We start from the raw sequence: 20,404 nt of genomic DNA, 5'->3' as shown, positions 1-20,404 counted from the left end.
TTTGGAGTGGGAAACCATTCAGTCAGAAACCTAGTAATGTAGGCTGGGATAGTACTTGTATGGATAAAAGTGTGGGTGGTTTGGGGTTCAGGAATGTGTTTCTGTGGAATGTGGCAAACATAGGGAAGTATGTGTGGTCCCTTGCTACTAATCAGTTCAATGTCTGGACAAAATGGGTGACATCTGTGTATTTAAAAGATGGGGTTTGGTGGGACTACCAGCCTAGTGGTTCCGCTAGCTGGTACTGGAAGAAGGTTTGTGCCACTAAAGAGAAGTTGAAGCTGCATTTCTCCTATGCTGAATTGTGTTCAATGCAACAGTATTCTGTCAAGCAAGTTTATGACAAATTGGTTGGTAGTAAACCAAAAGTACACTGGGATAAAATGGTGTGGAATCGTTTGAGTACTCCAAAACACAGATTTATTTGTTGGCTTGCTGTTCAACAGAGGTTGCAAACTACAGCTAGATTGGCTAGTATTGGGGTCAGTTCTTCTTCTGATTGCTTGCTGTATGGGAAAGGGATTGAGAATCATGATAATTTATTTTTCTCATGTCCTTTTAGTAGTAGATGTCTGGCTGAGTTGAAGATTTGGTTGGGCATTCAGCTACCTGTTTGTAACTTGCAACAGATTATCAAGAAGATAGGGTGCAGTAAGCACTCAAAATTCAGAAAACAGGTGATATTTGCTGGCAGCTTCTGTTTACATCATCTGGAAGAGTAGAAATGATAGTTTTTGGAATGGAGTTGTTCCAACTGTGCAACATTCTGTGTCTAGGCTGAAGCAAATTGTTAGAAGTAGAATTCATATGGTTATGCCAAAGTCTGTAAGTAGAAGGGATAGTCAATGGTTTTTTACTTTGTAATTAGTGGGTTTGGTGTCTGCTTGCTCTAGTCCAAAATGGTCCAACCTAGTTGGTTTGTTTTGCTAGAGTTAGCTTAAGTTGTATCTTGTTTTGAGCTAATATATTCCTTACTTACTTAGCAAAAAAAAAAAAAAAGAATTGTTAGGCGGCAATGCACAAATTAACCAACTTCATTTTGCATCACATGGTTATATAATTATCCAATGTTGTATCTGGTGGCAATAAGCCACAGGGTTGTATTTACTCTATCTTTTTGTGCATATAAGTGAAGATTTAATTTACTGCTGCTTCAAACTAAATTTGCAACTGTTTGAACTTGGCCATTCTGGTTTGTAGGAGTATAAATCAAGCCGGATTCTTTTCTGCTTCATTTCAGAAACCATCTTCTCAACTTGGTCAGGTAAATATTCGGTTGTCTTTAAGTGTGTCAGGTAACCTCACAAAATAATCTTCCGCACTCGAAACTCCATGAACTTTGGCAATTAGGTCTAGTTGGATAGTTGTGTCACTGCTGGTTATTCTGAACCTCTCTATTCCTTTACTCATCCATTCATAGACCTAAGATACCAAAATTTCATTTAGTTACAGTTAGCCTATCAAAGTTTCTAAACATTTGAATAAATTTTATAATTTTTCAGTTACAGTACTTGTTGAAGGACATTTGTTACTAGATATGACTTGTAGTTTTCTAGATCTTACTCTATGACTTCGGCGTTGCTTTGTGCTTTTTTTTGGTGGACAAAAAGATATGGTACAAAGAATTTTCTTGTATTTAAAGCAGGTTCAAAAGCCTTTGCGACTGGTGAACTAGTCATGATATGTTGGATTTTTTTTGACATAAACTACCTACTCCGTAGTAGATATGCACTTGGGGAAACAACTACCTTTTCTTTTTGTTTTATTTTTCCCAAAAAACTAACCTAAAAACTCAGAAACTTTGAGTAGCACTACTTAACAGATTTTAGCTAACATTTCCATTTCGGTAAGAACCCTAAGTCTCCGGTTTAGGTGGAATGCTAAAATTGCATTTGTTTAGATATGTAAGTGTAGGATGGTAGGATGATTTAACACGATTCAATTAAATTGTAAGCAACCTGAATCCCCAAAACAGAGTAGTATGAATGAACCTTAAATACGAAACCCTAATTCTAGCAATTAGGTAAATCTAAAATACGTCTAAACCCTAACTTCACAATCGCAATGCTTAACCAGTTGTCATAAGGTGTTAGAGTTATTTAACTTCTTTTTCCAATTCTTCTTTTTAGCATAGGGATCATTATCGTAAGAAATATTTTTCATAGTACGACTTTATGTATTGTTTTGAGGGCATCTTGTCCACTAGTTCTCTCTTCTCTATCTCTGTTATGTTTTTTCACCTATCTGAGTTAATGGCGTTAAGGTTCTTGTTTTTTAACTAGTTCTCTCTTCTCTCTTTCTGTTCTGTTTTTTCACCTATCTGAGTTAATGGCGTTAAGGTTCTTGTCTTTAATAAGTAAGACCTCCTTTTTCATTCTGATCTTTACTCCATGCCATCAAAGTCACCAAACTCCCTCTCCTCTCTACCTCCACCCAACTAGCAGTTCTTTCTCTCGAATATTCCCCTAAGCTTTCTCGGGCAGCGTGCTGTCTCACTTCCTCAGCTAAATAACATATGTAAAGAGGCTACACTTGTACTAATTTTCAATATAGTGAAGCCTGGTACTTCTACAATAGTATTTTTTTCAAATGTGTTTAAACTGATTATCTGTTGTTTTGTGCCTTATGTACCCATAAATAACAAAAATGCTAATAACAAAGTTGATCTGAAGTTTTACTTGAATAGCTAGTACCTCACCTTTCCCCTTGCATGTCTATGTTCTCGTTGTTTATTCTTGCACTCCCCACGTGTGCCCAGTAGTACCCTAGGCTACCTGTTTGTCGGGAGTAACGCTGCTAGGGTGAGGCTATGATATAGGGGGGGGGGGATGAGTAAATAGAAAAGTGCAATGATTGTCTGACGGGAAGATTGACACTTTGGTACATTAGAGAATTGAGAGAGGTGTGTGTTGTCTGTGTAGAAACAATATTAGCTCAGAGCTTTAAATTAGAATGTTTATTCAAGCCAAAAGTCATGTGGGTTTGAATTTGGAAGTCCAATTCTGGACCCAATGCAAATGTAGACAAATATTAATCTTCTTCCTAATTAGCTTCTACGCAAATCACATTATACCAAGCTAACAACCTACTTCTGTATACTCGACCTATTACTCTGGTGATGTGGAATAAGCTAACTGACTAAGTTTATGTGGAAGCTGCCTGTGATGAGCTGAGTGCAGTGACTTAACAGTTATCAGAGATTGTTATTTCAAATGGTTTATACTTTATACTGAACTGAACTTATTTTTGCTAAACTGATTTAGGTTTTAGAGGTTTTGCAGATTTGGATACAGATTGCACAAATTTCTTGTTCTTTTGTTTTTTTCCGATGATGATGATGATGAAACTTCTTTTACATTAGGATGTCTTCACTAATGAAAGCATGGACATTTACAACCAACATGTCCTTGGCCATATGAGAGAGTTATGGACAAACTAGAGGTCAGACTTGTTAAGGAATAATGTCACTAAAAAGGGAATCAACTTAGAAGCTGCATACAAAGGTGAGCCACCTAGTGGACTTGGCGATAAGGATTGGAAGTGGCTTATAAAGGAGGTTTATTCTGACGAAAAGTTAAGGTAAATTAACTTAACTACATGATATGATTTTTTTCTTATATATGCAATGATGATAATATTTAAATAAATTACAGGAAAGGAGTGCAAGGAACTCTGAAAATAGGCGCAGTTATACAAAAGAGCTAATGCGTCAGAACAGGGAGCAAGCCTACTAGACAAGTCATTTGGGATGAATTGGTGAGAAAGATGATTAAAGTATTATTTTGTGTTTTTTGAGATATATGTGGATAAAGTATATTTGACTATTGGTGCTTTGTTGTTTTATGGAAGGGAGCGAATAAGGGGAAAAAACCAACTTTGGTAGATGTATTCCACGCAACTCGCAAGAAAGGCACTAACCTCCCAAATGCAGAAGCGACACAAAAGTACGTATGTCTTTTCTCACCTATGTTAGCTTTATGGTGAAATAAACTACGTTTTCATTAGAATAAACTTTGCAAACTGCTAATAGTTAGATATAATGTGATTATTGATTTCCAAGCTTTGCATACTGCTAAATGGAATGAGTAGTTATCTAACAATGCTGCCTTCTTTCTTTCTGGTTGGTATTCAAAGTTTCATTTAGTTTTTTATTATCTTTCTCATCATTCATGTTATACGAAACCGGTAAACGAGTTGATTTTTTTACCTAAAGTTCAGTAACAGTTAGCTTACAGATATGAATACATGAGCAAAATGAAATTAGTCGGGCGCTAGAGTTGCATTGACCTGAAAGAATAAATCCAGTTCTTGTTCTTGACCATGTACATAGCTCACTACCACTAATCCCCTTATCTAAATAGTGGAATTACATTCAGCTTACAACATGTATTTACACAACAAAAACAATTGAGCAGAAGTTAGTAAAAGCAGGATTAAACCTATTATCTGCTCATCTATTTCCCAGTATTGGCTGCTGTTATGCGACTTTGCAATAAAGAAACCTTAATAGGTCTAATCATCCCAACTGCAACATATCAGTTATTGCTTAATATGTCTAATAGAGACTTCTGTTCAGATATTAAGTGCTGAATTTCAAGTTTAGCCTCTACCAATTCTTTTTCCTTCACTTCCAGAACATTGTTGTTTTCTTCAAATTCACTGTTCTTCAAATTCAGCTCCTCTCGAAGAGTAAACACTTCACTGGTTACTTTTTGCAAAGAATAATTCTCCTCATCCAATTCCCCCAGTAGATTCATCAATAGACCCCTCTTCAATGATAGATCAAGCTCAAATTCCTTATTCAGAACCTCTGCAACTCTGAGCTTTCCTCTTTGACTTTCTATTTCTAGTTGGGCAGCAATACGGACTGTGATGCAGCAATCTCCTGTTCTCTTTCCTTCAATAGAAATTTCATATCTTTTACATGTCTTTCCTGTGAAATCAACTTCATATTAGCCTGTCTTAACTCCTCCTCCAATTTCTCCTGCTTGGAAGAAGCTGCTGCAATTTCCTTCTCTCGACGCTCTAATTCCTCCTTTGCTTGATTCAATTCAGCATGTTCCAACATCACCATTCTTTCTGCTTCTTGTAGATCCTCCTCCTTCTTCCTCAAGGCTGTTAGAGCAGCCTCAATACCAGACTCGAGATTTTCAAGGTTAAAGTCTAGATCAACATCTTGAAAAAAATGAGAATTCCCATTCAAGTGTTCTTTTAACTTCTGTGTCTGTGCAGACAACCGCTCCAGGAAAGCTGTTGCAGGTTCAAGTGTCCCATTGTTGTTGATGCTGGATATCCTATCTCCTAAGATTGAATTGATGCCATGAAGACCACAACACTTTGTCGTTGTTACAAATGATAATGACCTGTGACTTTCACGGACCCTAAGAGAGCAAATCTGCAGAGATGAATAATAACAAAATATTTAGGAGAACGACACTGAGTTTATTCCACAAATGTCAAAGCACAAACTTAGCGAGAAAATTAGACGGATCAGAATCATATATTCAGTGGTGTAGCAAGGTAAATTTTTGTTTTGTTATACAACGAGACAACTTATAAGAACAGGTTGGTAAATAATGATCCTAAAATTTTGTCACTCAGACTCATCAAAAGTAATGAACTAAACTAAAAGAATTTTGTTGGATCTTGAAATGTAACTAGTAGATTAGAACTTTGACAATATTCCTTTAATAAGAGCCACCCGTGTATGATACTAATTGAGATGGTTACATATGTTGTAGGAGGAAATTCAGAAAATAATGGAAGAAGAACCAATACTTTCCCATGTACAGGTACTTTTTCATCATTTATATGTTTTTCGGTTTTATTTTTACTTTTCCATGCCATGATATTTAACTTTTTTGCTTCTTTATATAGGTAGCACAAAAGGTGTTTAAGTCGAAGTCTCGTGATTGGGTTTTGGGTTTTGGAGGAGGAATAACACTTAAAGAATTATCAGGACCACAACCTAGTAGGGCGAAACTTCAATCTAAGTTGAATGAGGCAAACAAACAAAATCATGTTCTTACCAATCGCGTGGATACGGTACAGGAAGAATACAATGCACTTAAGAGTCGCATGAGTTCAGTTGAAGAAGAGCTTAATGCATTTAAAGAAGTGTTCTTACAACGCTTTTCAAAATATGGCACTTCAAGACAGAATACTTCAACTAGTTAGATTTTTATTTTGTTCTTTTAGATTGAACAAGAATTACTTATCCTTATTAGAATTTAAAGACAAGGGGATGTGATTTTTCATTTAACATAACTTGAAATTCTATTGTCAAAAATATTTTGAGTAATGAAATTTTAATTTTTTTAATTGATTTATAGTTATCTATATTGTTGGACATGGAAAATGTAGGTGCTTTGAAAAGCGCAAATAATATTATTATGATTGCAATATTAACGACAGAATAGTTGGTCGTTATTGCCAAAAATTCAAATTTTTGGCCCGTTGGAAAGGACATTTTACAAGGGATATGTTGGTCGTTATTGCTTAATTGATCATAGTGAATAAGCATTTAACGACGGATTATCGGTTCGTCGTTAACAATTAAAGACGGATTATTGTTTCGTCGTTAACTTTTAACGATGAAGTTTTAACTTTGTCGTTAATTATTAACGACGAATTATGATTTCATCGTTAAAAGTTAACTACGAAAAAATAATCCGTCGTTAATTGTTAACGACGAACCAATAATCCGTCGTTAATACTTAACGACGTAACGGTAATTCGTCGTTAAGAAACATTAATTATTAACGACGAACATCGTCGTTAAAGCCAATAACGACGGAACTTGTTACAACGAACATCATGGCCGTCGTTAAAGGTTTTAACGACGAAAATTAAGGCTTTTAACGACGAAATTGTTCGTCGTTAAACGTCGTTTTTCTAGTAGTGATAGCCATTAAGTTCCTGCCTTGAAAGGACTTAAAACAAACTAGATGACCCTACAACTAATGTAGCATTGCCATGCTTCATTTCCAAATTGTAGATCATTAGTGTAGCCTAGCTTCCATTGTTTGAGTTATTACCGAAGTAAGAACCTCAAGCGGTATATGATACCAAGGAAGTTTGATTGCTAGGTTACTTCTCTTTAAACATAAACTTATAGGTAGAAACGGAGTTGTAAATTCCTTTCATTTGTTCCTTGTTTTCCTATTTCTTCTACCATTTCTTATGGTCTTAAGAATTGACTACTCTAGTGTTGACTTTTATACTTTGTTAGACATGTCACTCCAACAAGGTTCTTACCATTTTATTTATGTTGAATATTCTGTTTCAACTAGATGATCTTACTAGAAGCTTCTAAAGTTCTCTAAGAATCGATCTATTCGAATGTCTAGGGACTAGACTCATTCGAGAATGAAATGGACAAAGATATTAGGTTGTTAACCATTGGTAAAGCTGAGCGTTTAAACTCAATGCTTTATGATCCCAAAACTACATTGTATTTTGAATTCACAAGCACCAATTGGTTTTCCATTCGACTTTGATACTCGAAAACAACCATAAAAGTCAATATAAGAAACGTACATTTAAATTGCTCATTTTCTCTCACTTCCGTGAATCGTTCTTGGATTCACTACCAATCGAGGAAATTTACTGTTACCCTTCTAAAAGGATTTACTGCAGCGCAAGACATTTAATTATAAACAATAATTAAAACATACATTGAAGCATGCAAAGTCTAAACATTTATCATGAGTAATAACTTAAGAATTAAAGCAATTATGAAATTTAAACAAGTTATTGGCATTTTATTCGAATTTATTGTTCCGGCAGGTGTGAATAAAATGATTCCAAGACCCTAAAATTATTGAAGAATTAAGCACATTATGTATTTAGACTAAATTCTAAAATATTTTAGGTAAGCAAATCCTTTTCTAATAGTCTAGAAACTACTCTTGGTTGATAGGTACGTCTAAGAACTTATTAATTAAACCTATCCCGTTTTCCACGACATAAAAGGACTCCTTACCTATATCGTTGAGTTTTACCAAAACTAACATGTACTCACAATTATTTGTGTACCTTACCCCGTTAGGATCAATAAGTAACACCTCGCTATGGCGGAAAACTATTACTAAGATTGATGTAAAGGTTATCCAAGTAAGTGTTATTTTGGCATGGCACCTTTTAACTCAATTTTTAAAGTTTGCAACTTAAGGCTCTTACTATGTTGGTTAGATTTTAAGTGAACTAAAATCCTTAAACATGCAACATAATCAAGCCACAATCTCATGCATAATTAAGACATATTTAAAGCAATAAATAACTTAAAGCATGCATAAGATATAAATGTGATCTAGTATGGCCCGACTTCATCTTGAAGCTTCAACTTGAAACTCCGTCTTGAAAATGGATTGGAAACTCCGTCTTGAATTTCACCACGGGAGGCGCCATTTTCTTCAAATAGGATATGCTAAAATTGAAACTAATTACAACTATGTATTTAAAGCAATAAAACTTTGGTAATTTAGACCAATTTTACATTCAAATTAATGGTACGCAGACCATATTTTCTATCCTATTTGGGCATACTAGTCACTTTCCATAACCTGCAAAACAGTACATTTACAATATACCATTCACCCATTCATTTATCAATGAATGGCCCACATAACTGGTTAGTAGAACATATTATGCATCACATAAATATTTGCAGCAATTAATCAAGACTTCCAATAATCTACAAATTATTCAATCCTTATTAATTATAATCGAGTTGTTTTAACCTTAAAGGAATGTAGACCTAATCAAGAATTTATGACTAAAACGCTCTCACTAAAACCAAGAAATTTACATGCTTTACTAATTTTAAACATAAAATTGTATTTCCTAGTCTAACAGGAAACTTACAAAATTAATTAAAATTTAAAGCTCATAAATTGTATTCGTTGAATAAAATAATTAATTTAAATTTAATCAAGGTTTCAAATTTAGTAAAATAATTAGTATAAATAAAATTTATAATAATTAAATTATTCAAAATTAAATTCCGAGAAAAAAAATTAAATTACGAATTTTAAATTTAATTAAAATCGTTTTCCAATCGAAAATCAAAATCAAAATTAAAACGAACCAATCGGGCCAAGACAAGGCCATGAGCTCGCGCCCATGCCTCGTCGAGTCCTACTAGTGGCCACGCCCAATGGGCTGCCACTCGACTGATCGTACCGCAAAGGTCGAGCGACCACGCGCAAACGCAGCAAGCCCAGCAAGCCACGCTTGCGCGCAGCCCACTCGCCTACTGCCGAGGCACGCTGCTGGGCAACGTAGCTGGACGAGCCAGCCATCGCTGCCCGCGCGCACGATGCTTTGTGCTCGTTGCCTTGCCTTCTCGCCCACCCCGCCCACTGCTCGCAACACGTAGCGCTAGGCAGGGCTGCTGCCTTGCGCGCACGTGCCACACCCCGTGCTCGCTGCATGCCCGCACTATACAACACCCCTTAAGGGTAACACTAAGCATCCATTGCTTCGTGCGTGCAAGATTCGTGAACGGATTTTATAAAAATCAAAACTTTTATAATTAAATTTATATAAGGATTAATAAATCATATTAATTTCTTAAATTATGGGCGAAAAATCGAAAATTTATTATTCAAATTAATTTCCAATTATATGGATTCAAATCTAGGTCATAAAATTTTAAAAATTTTTAATTTTAACAAATTTTATGGTGGTTTTTAATCATAGGATCCTAATTAAATTGCTAATTAATTATGAAAATCAAATCAAATTCTAAATTATTCGAATTTCAACAAATTAATTACAATTACAAATTAGGTTGTATAATTAACAAGCTTAGGCATTAAAATTGTTAAACATATACAGTAGGTCAATCATAAATTCAATATTTACAAACAAGAATAGCAAATATTTAATTTAACATCCAAAAAATTATAAATTTTGCGTTCGAAAAACTAAAACCTCCGAGAAGTCATAGTTAGGCTTCGAATTTGGGAATTATGGGTTCCATATCAAATATTTGATTTTAGTCAAAATTTTAAAACGCCGTTTACATGCGAAATTCACTATAAAATTATACAATTCCGACCATTATTGACTAAACTGCCGAAAATCCTGCGGACATATAATTAAATAATCGCACGAATTTGCAATTAATTACAAAAATCGAAATTAATCACCCTTTAATTCATTGCAAATTTATAAAATTTAACCTTGTTAACTATAATTGATTATGGAATTAATTAAAGGCTCGTGATACCACTGTTAGGTTATGAAAAATATAAAACATATATTTCATGCGGAAAAACCATAAAGCCAGGAATCAAAATTAATTGCCACATAACAATTAGCATAATTTAGGATGCATACATTCGAAGCGTGCCTTCCATAGCTTCTCCCGGACCGAACAAGAACAAGTTTAGGACTCCAAGTGTAGTCCCTCCGTAGATAGTCCACAGCACGTTCGGATCCGCCTTATATTCAATTAACTAGAATTTAGCCTAAGGTATTATGTTATTCGTTTATAATTATTTGGCAAATTATTAACCTTTAGTTTTTAACTTAAACTATATGAATACTTGAATTGATGTATTATAAATTGTGATTGCCATCACCTATTTATAGGGTAGGATTATCGGAACTAGAAACCTACTAGGATTCAACTTATCTAATTCTATTAGAATTAGATTCAAATTAAATCTATTATTTTTAGTGTTTTGCATAACAACTAATTCTAGTAGTTTCAGGAAAATATTCTAATCGGATAAATCCTAAACACCTAAGGATTCGAAACACGCACGAACACAACGGCACGCACGAACAGCCCGCAAGGGGCCAGCCCGCGCGCGCGCTGGGTTGGCTCGGCCCAGCAGCTGGTACGCGGCCCACGAAGGGCGCGCCAGCCTGTTGGCCTTGCCGCTTGCTGGGCCTGGCCTTGCTTGCTTGCTTTGCTGGGCCTTGCATGCTTGGCGGGCAGCTAGCTCGCCTGCTGCGCTTGCGCGGGCTTCACTAGGCGCGGGCCTAGCTTCGTGCTGGGCCTTGCGTCTAGCAAGCTCGTCCGATGTTTATTTCGTATGTCGCGCTTCCGATTAATTTTCCGATTCCGGAATTCATTTCCGATTCGAACAATATTTAATATTTCCTATTCCGGAATTAATTTCCGTTTCGAACAAATATTTAATATTTCCGATTCCGGAATTTATTTCCGATTCCGATAATATTTCCGATTCCGACAATATTTCCGTTTCCGGCAATATTTCCGATTCCGGTAATATTTCCATTTTCGATAATATTTTCCGATACGTACCATGTTTTCGTTTCCGGCAACATCTACGACTTGGATAATATTTATATTTCCGATACGATCCATATTTCCGTTTCCGGCAATATCATCGTTTCCGGTGTATTCATAATTTGCCTTTTGATGATTTCAGCTCCCACTGGAACCGAGATCCGTCTATTCCGAATATCCATAAATTGAGTATTTAATTTAGTTAAATACTTGATCCGTTCACGTACTATTTGTGTGACCCTACGGGTTCAGTCAAGAGTAAGTTGTGGATTAATATTATTAATTCCACTTGAACTGAAGCGGCCTCTAGCTAGGCATACAGTTCACTTGATCTCACTGAATTATTAACTTGTATAATTAATTAATACTGAACCGCATTTATTAGACTTAGCATTGAATTCATACTTGGACCAAGGGCATTATTTCCTTCATATTATTTCCTCCATTCCGGTTCTGGTTATTCCGGTTGTTGTTCTAGCGGTTGCCTTGGATGGGTTTCCCATTCTTGGCCCAACACTCAAATTCTCTATGGCCTAGTTTCTCACAGAACCTACAAACAACTGGGTTTCCATTACAGTCCTGTCCTGGGTGATTATTATGGCAACGTCTACACTCATAGACTCTCGTTCCATTCCCTGCAGATTGGTTCTTATTCCCATTGTTGTTGTGGAAATTGTTTCTGTTTCCACCATGATTTCCCTTAATCTGGAAGTGATTATTCCCTTTGTTCTTCTTAAAGTTTCCCTGATTTTTTTGGCCACCACCTTGATTTTGGTTACCAACATCCTTCCTCTTTTCACCAACTCCATTTCTCCTTTGCTGCGGACCATACAGATGGGCAGCTTTCCCGTACAGGGTGTCAAGAGAGGTAAAGGTCTCTCCAGCAAGCATCATTTGCAAATACATAGTTAATCACTCTCAAATCTCTGAGCTCTAAGCTCCTCGATCCGTTGCACCACTTAAGGTGAAAACCTAGATAGCTCTATGAACTTGGAATAGTTTTCAGTTACATACATCCCTTCCATCCTTAGCTCGATGAACTCTTGGGCTTTCTGCTTTTTCAAATACGGTGGATAAAACTTGTTTCTCAAGGCAACTTTGAATAATTCTCATCCAAATCCAGGTGTAGCTCTTAAAGAATTCTCACACCTTTGCCACCACAAATTAGCTTCTCCCCTAAGGTAATACACATCACTATTAACCCTAAGGTCTTATGGGTAATTCACAACTAGTATAAGCTTATCGAACTCTCTTATCCAGTTCTCAAGTACAGTTGGGTCTACTTCCCCTTGGTACAAAGGAGGCTTACTCTGGGCCACCTTAAACATTTCACCGGCTGGATCAAGTCCTTGAGTATTTCTATTCTGTGCTAAGTTCTTCACTACTTCAGCTAGTTGCCTAACCACATCGGCAATCCCTTGGGTAGTCATGTCCCTTCTCCTGAATAATAAAAAAGGCTAACTTCAACAACTGGGTTGGACACTACCTTACTAAAGCATTGCACTAACAAGTCACACAATAGCACAAATTATGCACCAAAATTTCGGACCCTTAAGGCAAGATTGGCGCCTATTCTTGGGCCAATTTTCTCTTAATTCGCGTCACAAAGTTTAAGTGGTGAAGAATTGAACCACCTTGCAAGTACGATTTCATTGAAGAAATACATGAAATTCCTTTGAGATAATCGCTCAAAGAAAACTTAAAACTTAGAGTTAGAGGTAATAAAAAGAATTCTAAACTTTTATTGCTTCAATGAGAGAATAATACATCATTTGGATAGTACTTTATTCGAGAAACCACAAAACGAATTTCTAAAACCATAAATAGTAGCTTGCTACTTTATTACTCCACTAAAATAAGTATTAGCTATTACATTAGAAAATTTTAAATGCTAGAGTCATCTTGACGATCATTCCTTTCATTGTAGTACTCTGGAGTGAAGTCTTGATCATTAGGATCGTCAAAGTCTTCTTTCGGATCAGAATCATACTCCATATCCTCATTATTCTGTTGTAGCTCACTGTTCACTTCATCATATGTTCCAGGTGTAGACACCTACTTTTGTCCCCATTCCCGAAAGGGAAGGTTCGATGATGAAAGCGTAAATCTCCACTTGACAACGCATCTCCTATAAAATAACGAATCTCGATCACCCCTTTTCATTTCACCTGAAACCTGCTATTTATAGAAACCTGCTATTTATGGAAACCTGCTAAAAATAGTAACTTCCGTAATGGGTAGTTGTTAAAAGTGGCAAGTCATAAAAGTTAGAAACCTGTCAGAATTAGGTGTTGCACTCCAACATAAATCCTAAATGAGATAGAAATTGCGAGAGAATCCTATTCCTAATACGATTCGAAAATAAGAGTTACGTATTAATTAAAATCCTAACGAGCCTAGAGTTCGTAACGGGCGCAGACGCATCCCGTCACAAGGTTAATACACATTAAAAGACTCAATTAAATCTCAAATACTCCAGATTCTAGGAATCCGAATCTGACTAAGAAAAACAGCCCAGATCCTATTTTCAACGCCTGGCTCTAGGCGCCGAAATCTTCGGCGCCCAGGCCTGGGCGCTGAAAATACCTGGTACGTGTTTTTTCCTAATTCCTCGTGGATTAGAGTTCTACAATTCTATCTTTCCACGAACTCTTTTCTATAAATAGGGCCCTAAGTTCGACGTGAAAAAAGAACAACACACAATTATGATTCTGAGTATTGACTCCAAACCCCTAAGCCTAAGCCTCACGCTGCAAAACTGTTCACGCGTTCTGTCGCAATCGATCCATAAATCGAACAGAACGTATCCTGTCCCATAATTTGAGATTCGTTAAATAAAAGGAGAAATAACAAAGTCAAAGTGGTTAGTTTTCTGAGAACCGTGACGCACCTCTCAAGGGTGCGTCATAATGTGTCCCTTTTCCATGGTTTAATTGCTTTCCTCGCCCTTTTATGAACTGTTAAACTAACTAAAATTTGATTGTTCTATCACGCTTAATAAATATGATATTTTTGGGAAATTGGATTATCATGCTAGGTCCCTTAAAACAATCTAAATCAGATAATCGCACTCGATCTAGTACTATATGTTGCATATTGATAAAATCAACTCAGATTAGTTTAATAGTTAACGCATGTCCCTTCAATTATTTATGCTGAGCTAGTAAGGATATCCTGCCTCTGGAGTTATCGAAGAGCGAGTACTCCTCTCGGTAGTTACAGTCCCCCGAACCCTCAATCTCTACCCTGCGGGTGTACGTTGAGCGATCCCCATGATATATGCGTTTTATATAGAATTTTTACCCCTGTCCCTTAGTACTTTTATGTATCAAACGTGCTCTTAGGAGCCGTTTCTAGTACTAATGTGTGTTATTGAGTGTGCCTTGAGTTTCAGGTTTGATTATGAGAAATTGGTCGTTTTAGACCCGTTTCATTGTTGATCAAGGCCACTATATGAGTCCGAGAAGTTCAGGACCTCCATCGTCGACTTTCGGGAGCCTTAGATGCTTATGGTTGAGCCCCGGGAGTTAGACTTGGTGATACGGGCGAGATACATTGAAGATTGCAAATCGCCCTGGAAGCTGAGGGCGAAATGCAACCATCGGGCGGAATTATAAGCAAGCCAAGTTCATCAACGCGCGCCCGATCGGGCGCAGCTCGCCCGATCCGGATCGGGCAGTCAATCTGGAGGCTTTGTGGAGATTTCGCAATCCGCCCGATCGGGCGGATTTTGGCCCGATCGGGCGACGCCAACCTCCAGCAGTTTTTCGCGTTTTTAATTCCGTTTTTAGGCCTTATTTTGGCAAAACTATATAAGCAAACTTGTTTTATTTTTGAGGAGGATTTTATTTTCCAGCACTAAACCCTTAGTTTATTTTTCTAAGTTTTATTACCTCTCTACATTAATTAAAACACTTAGTTCGATTTATATAAAAACACAAGCTTTCAATTTCCATTGTTCGAGAATTAGGTACTGCTTCTTACTTTAATTTATTCTATTGCTTTGATCATGTTTTCCATTATGTTAATCGCTTTGTTATTAGTTATCATGAGTGAGTAGTTTAATTTCTAGGGTTTAGGGGATCCATGAATGCATGATTGGGATTATATGTGGACTTGATTATTTGATTGATTGATTATAATTTCTATAGCTTATTATCATTGCTCGTCAATTCTGTTCGGCCGGACTATTTTGATTTGAGTTTGATTAACCTTAGATTATGCGCCGAGAGGTATAAATCTGATGTTTTTGGTCTGTGGCTATTAGATAGGAATTATTTCTAGTACGTAGCGAGAGCCCGCTAGTTGTTCTATCCTAAGGAATTCATAAGATTCGAGAGATGCATGTTTTCCTAGTTATGATTGTTAATTAATTGATATTGTCCGTTGTCCAATCCCGGTCTGCATTTGTGGTGAACCGCTGCCCTAGATTCCCTTAATATTGTTATATTCCAGTTTGATTATTTGCCTTAGCTTAATATACAAACCAATCCAATTCTTTGTTACCAGTAGTCTAGATTAGTTAATTAATAGTAGAAAGAACATTGTTTCCCTGTGGATACGATCCCTGCTTCCCTTGCTATATTTTTAGTTGGTGAACGTTAGGTTTATCTTTGATAGGAGTGCGATTTAGCCTGTCACCCCACCACCAGGGATCACAAGGGAACCTACGGCCGTCGTGGTCAAACATAATTGCACTCCCTTTATGTCACGATAACAGGGTTTTGTCAGTTTTTATCATTGTCGTTAAAAACTGAATGGCGACTCCTATATTACTAGTCAATTGGGTGTAAACTCACAGGAAATCCAATTACACTTGATTTGACAAAAAGAAGCGTCACACCCACGAGGGACGAGGTCACGCATTAGCCTCGTGCTTTTTCGTCCCCCTCACAGTGGGGACTCCACTGGGGATAGTGAAGGAAATACTCGTGCTTGTAGGTAATCAAAATAGCCGAAGGGTGAAACGATCCTACCCCGCGTTTATTTCCCCATCAAGTTGGGACGACCTGAAAATCAGCATATTAATGTGAACGGGCAGAACCGCATAAAGAATCTTGGCTCCCTTGGTGTTTCATTTCGGGAGTTGGGACTAAGGATACCCATCGCCAACCGGGGGGTGCATACGCTTCGAATGTTGTCCACTCGGCACTTTCGCTAGTAGTACACCCGTCCCAAACCCAATCGCTCGCCCATTAGGTCCCTCTCGCCTGCATGCCCCCTTGGCTTGCACTTGCGGGTTGGCCTCTTGAGCGAAATTCGTCTGCTGAAGACACTACCTCGACCGGGGCATGTGTTGGATCTACGATAGAAGCGGTACCAAGCCAGGCGCAAATAACTACCCATAGAAGCCTATCATAAACTACATGACATATTATTATTGCCTCATGATGGAATGTTAGTTATGTGTAGTGAAATATATGATTGTGTGTGACAAACTATCCTAGAAAAACCAACGACCTTAAAAATTTCCCAAACCTTCATAAACCAATTTTCCAAAGAGTATACCGAAATACGTGTTCCGCAAACCCGAACGATCGCCACAAAAATAAGCGACGCTCGGGATGGCCTGTAACGAATCCCACAAACGCTGCACAACGCGTAAAGGACGTTATTAGGCAAGCACGCAAAATCGAAGTCGCATAAACAAAAGTAGACGCAAACAGAAAACGAGAACCAGCCAGGGACGCATTTTCAACGCCCCTGGCTGGGCGCCAGAATATCTCACGCCCGATGCTGGGCGCTGAAGTTGCTGCTTGGCCATCTGATCAGGCGCAGCAGCCTCAGTGCCCGCGAAAAAGAAAACACGTAGCAAAAAAACTGTTCGTAAAAAAAAAAATTGCTGCAAGGGCGTATGAAAAGGCACTCGATTCTAAAAGCGACTAAAAAATAAAAATAAATAACTCTTTGTGTCGTTGTTAGGCCTCCTACGGCGACAATGCTTGGCACCAAAACCGAGCATGCAAATTAAACGACCTTGAATGTCACATGGGCGAAGTATTCAAAAAATATAATGCTCGAATAAAGTCTTCAAGAGAAAAATAAATGTTCAAATAAAAAATAAATAAATCCGAGTCTAGACTAGGCTATGCCAAAGTACAGTCTAAATCATAAGCCTTAGTTGTCTTATCCATAGAATCGGTCCTAATACTTGGTGTCGTTCTGCAAGTTAAAAGGTTAAACCATATTGAGTCTCCCTTCCTAACATTTAAATCAATAAGCACCCATATGTAATTGTCATCCATTGCTAAGAATCCACGGCCTCAATACTCTCTCTCACCAATAAAAAGAATATATTATAGTATTTGCAAAATGGAAACGGTCACATTCTGAAAATCATTCCCCATAGTCGCACAACCCCAAAAGTGAACCTAAAGTGTCAATACCATTAGCAAAAGTTAATGGCCTCAAGGCTTATAATCACATTGGGTCACGACTATCATAGTCCTCTCGAGTCACTCGCTCCTTGAAATACTACTAAGTACGGACTAAAAGATTTTCCATGAATGCAACATGACCAACCATGAAAATACCCAAATCGGCATACCATAAGGCTACCATTGGGGTAAAGCAATACACACTAAGAGAAAAGCCGCACTAATGATTCTAGTCTTGCAAAAATAAAAATTCGATCTCCCCAATTAACTACCTTGCCAACATTAAGCAAAATGGCGCATGACAAATGAACACCCAAGGGTTAAAATCTAAAGTGTCAACCAACGAAAGTTATGGTCCAATTAGCCTAAGTCTGAGAGTCGCTTGGTCAAGTATTATAGGCTTACGCCACGTCATTATTTTGAGTCTAGGCCACCTCCTTGTATTCATACACGCGTTATAATCAGAAAAGTTAATGAAAGTTCGAGTCTAAATCACAACTTCCAATTAAATCCCGAAAACTGGAATCTGAAAAGAAGCAAAAAAAAATTATTTTCGATGTAATTCTTTCGTTAATTTTCAATAAGGTAAAAATAACATTTTGAATCTACGCTATTTGCACATTTTAAGAAACGACTAAATACGCTTGCAAAGTAAGACAATTTAAAAGGTCCACCCTAGGCCTACTAAAATTAAAGGTCCACCCTAGGCCCACTAAAATTAAAGGTCCACTATAGGCCTACCAAACGAGGCTCACTCACTCTCGCCTCGTGACTCAAAGACCACAACCATCTACCTTTTAGCCCAAACAAAAAAATTGATTGAAGGATTTATGTTGGGGAGAAATCCCAAGCAAAAAGGAAAAAGAGAAAGAGAAAAGGGAGAGCGAAAAGAGCCATGAAATACTTAGCTCGTACCTCCCAAAGTGCGAAATCTACCTAAGTAAACGAAGGAAAAGAATTGAGTCAACCAATCCAAATCATAAAATTCTACGATGTCTACCCTTTCCAATCCTTATGCTCTTAGACGCCTTCGCTCTGGGGTCCCTGTTCAGCTCGTTTAACCCATCCATGCTCTCATTGCCATAACCCAAGAAACCATTACCTCGACTCTTGTTCTTGAACTTGTTGTCAACTGCAAACCATGCACGGCCATTGACACGTGCGTAATACCCATTATTTCCAAAGCCCAAACCTGTTCTTACACCACCATTGGCATAATGACCATATAACTTGTGTGGATACATCCTGTTGATATACCCTTGAGCCGTCCCCATGCAACTCATCGGCCTTGGTTGATGTAAACTCATGACTCTAGCTTGAGGCTGCAAATTATGAGTCCAAGCAGATATAATCCTCATGCTTGACCAATACCTATACAACTTATCCCAACTCATTCAACCCATCTTTGAAGCTGTCTTGAGTCACGAATAAAAAAGAAGACAAATGAAAAGTACATTCTACGCTCAACCTAAGAAAAAAAAAATGTGAATAATAAAAAAAGGAACTTTGCAAAGCGCCTCTAAAGTTAGTCTAAAAAGAAAAAGAAGCATTTAGCGCACCAAAAAAGATCCGCCCAGAAATCATTTTCAGCGCCCAGAGCTGGGCGCCGAAATCTTTAGCGCCCCAGCCTGGGCGCTGAATCTCTCTGCCTGCCAAACTTTATCCAGTGTGCTCGTCATTTTATCCGCACATGCACGGAAAAATAACGAACACTTGGAGGGGTACAACATGTATTCAGATATACGTACCACCAAAGAAATACGTGTACTCAAATCAAAAAAAATATAAAACAAATTTTTGGCTTACGCAAGGCAGCAAATTAAAATAATAATAGACTTCACTTATTCTACCGTTTCAAATAAAATGTTTCCACCTCAGAACATACTTATCGAATTCGGCATTCTAAGAAACCATTTTCTAGGCTAAGAACTACGCAAGACCTGATTCCAAATTAAATCTATTTAAGGCGGATACGTAGGCAATCCATGATTCGGTCCAACCAATATTAAATCCTATAGAAAAACAAGAATAAAAATAGAAGTCCCTTATTGAAATTTAATTACTTGCAATCCAAGTCGAAAGAAAAATTGAAAGCACGAAGAAGAATCTAAGTCATCAAGATGCCAAAATGAGCACACATCGAAAAATAATAAGGGCACGTACCCTTGCCAGAAGGAGCATTCACACGCCTAGGCACTTAGCCAAGACTCAAAAAGATCGCTTTGCCTCAATTGAATGGGGGCTAGCACAAGCGTCCATGACCTCTAAAGTACTCGACTTGACCCTCCCTAAAGCGAACTAACTCACTTAAAGACTTTCTTTCACCAATAGACATAGTCGTTCGCTTAAAGACTTTCTTTAACCACTAGACATAGTCGTTCGCTTAAAGACCTTCTTTCACCACTAGACACAGTCATAATCGCCAACAAGTAGTAAAGGCAGTAAGCTTGCAATAAAGAGGATTGTTCTACGGCGTCGCCCCATCGTTCCTTCGAGCTCAGGGCACCCGTTCATGGTAACTCAAATGCTCGCGAATCCCCTTTAATAAAAAATCAGACATTGTCAATAGGACTTGGCACTTAACCAAGGCTCACTCTACTCAGACATATGACACGGGCATCTAAAATCGAAATCTGAAACATCATTAATGGGAAGACATAACAGCAACTGGGGGCTAAAAAATTGAAATGAAAGAGCTAGGGAAAGAACTAAGAATACCTTGACCTTTTGTACAGACATACACCAAGTAAATCTAAGTCAA

The 20,404-nt window shown here is 37.6% G+C and overlaps 2 protein-coding genes across 2 annotated transcripts; both read right to left on the bottom strand.

Annotated features, from left to right (window-relative positions):
- Positions 1-4,535: 4,535 nt before the first annotated feature.
- Positions 4,536-5,607, bottom strand: LOC110785018 (uncharacterized). The gene is made up of 3 exons (XM_056835896.1): positions 5,564-5,607; positions 4,865-5,381; positions 4,536-4,769 (listed from the first exon to the last, which is right to left on the bottom strand). The coding sequence occupies exons 1-3, from the start codon at positions 5,605-5,607 to the stop codon at positions 4,536-4,538; spliced, it is 795 nt and encodes a 264-aa protein (XP_056691874.1).
- Positions 5,608-11,740: 6,133 nt separating this feature from the next.
- LOC130467393 (uncharacterized) lies at positions 11,741-12,172 on the bottom strand. Its single transcript, XM_056835895.1, has one exon. The coding sequence runs from the start codon at positions 12,170-12,172 to the stop codon at positions 11,741-11,743; it is 432 nt and encodes a 143-aa protein (XP_056691873.1).
- Positions 12,173-20,404: the final 8,232 nt, after the last annotated feature.

This window comes from Spinacia oleracea, chromosome 2, assembly GCF_020520425.1.
Source record: "Spinacia oleracea cultivar Varoflay chromosome 2, BTI_SOV_V1, whole genome shotgun sequence".
NCBI classification, from domain to species: Eukaryota; Viridiplantae; Streptophyta; class Magnoliopsida; order Caryophyllales; family Amaranthaceae; genus Spinacia; species Spinacia oleracea.
Note: the sequence above shows the minus strand (reverse complement) of the source record. Positions and strands in the feature narration are given on the sequence as shown.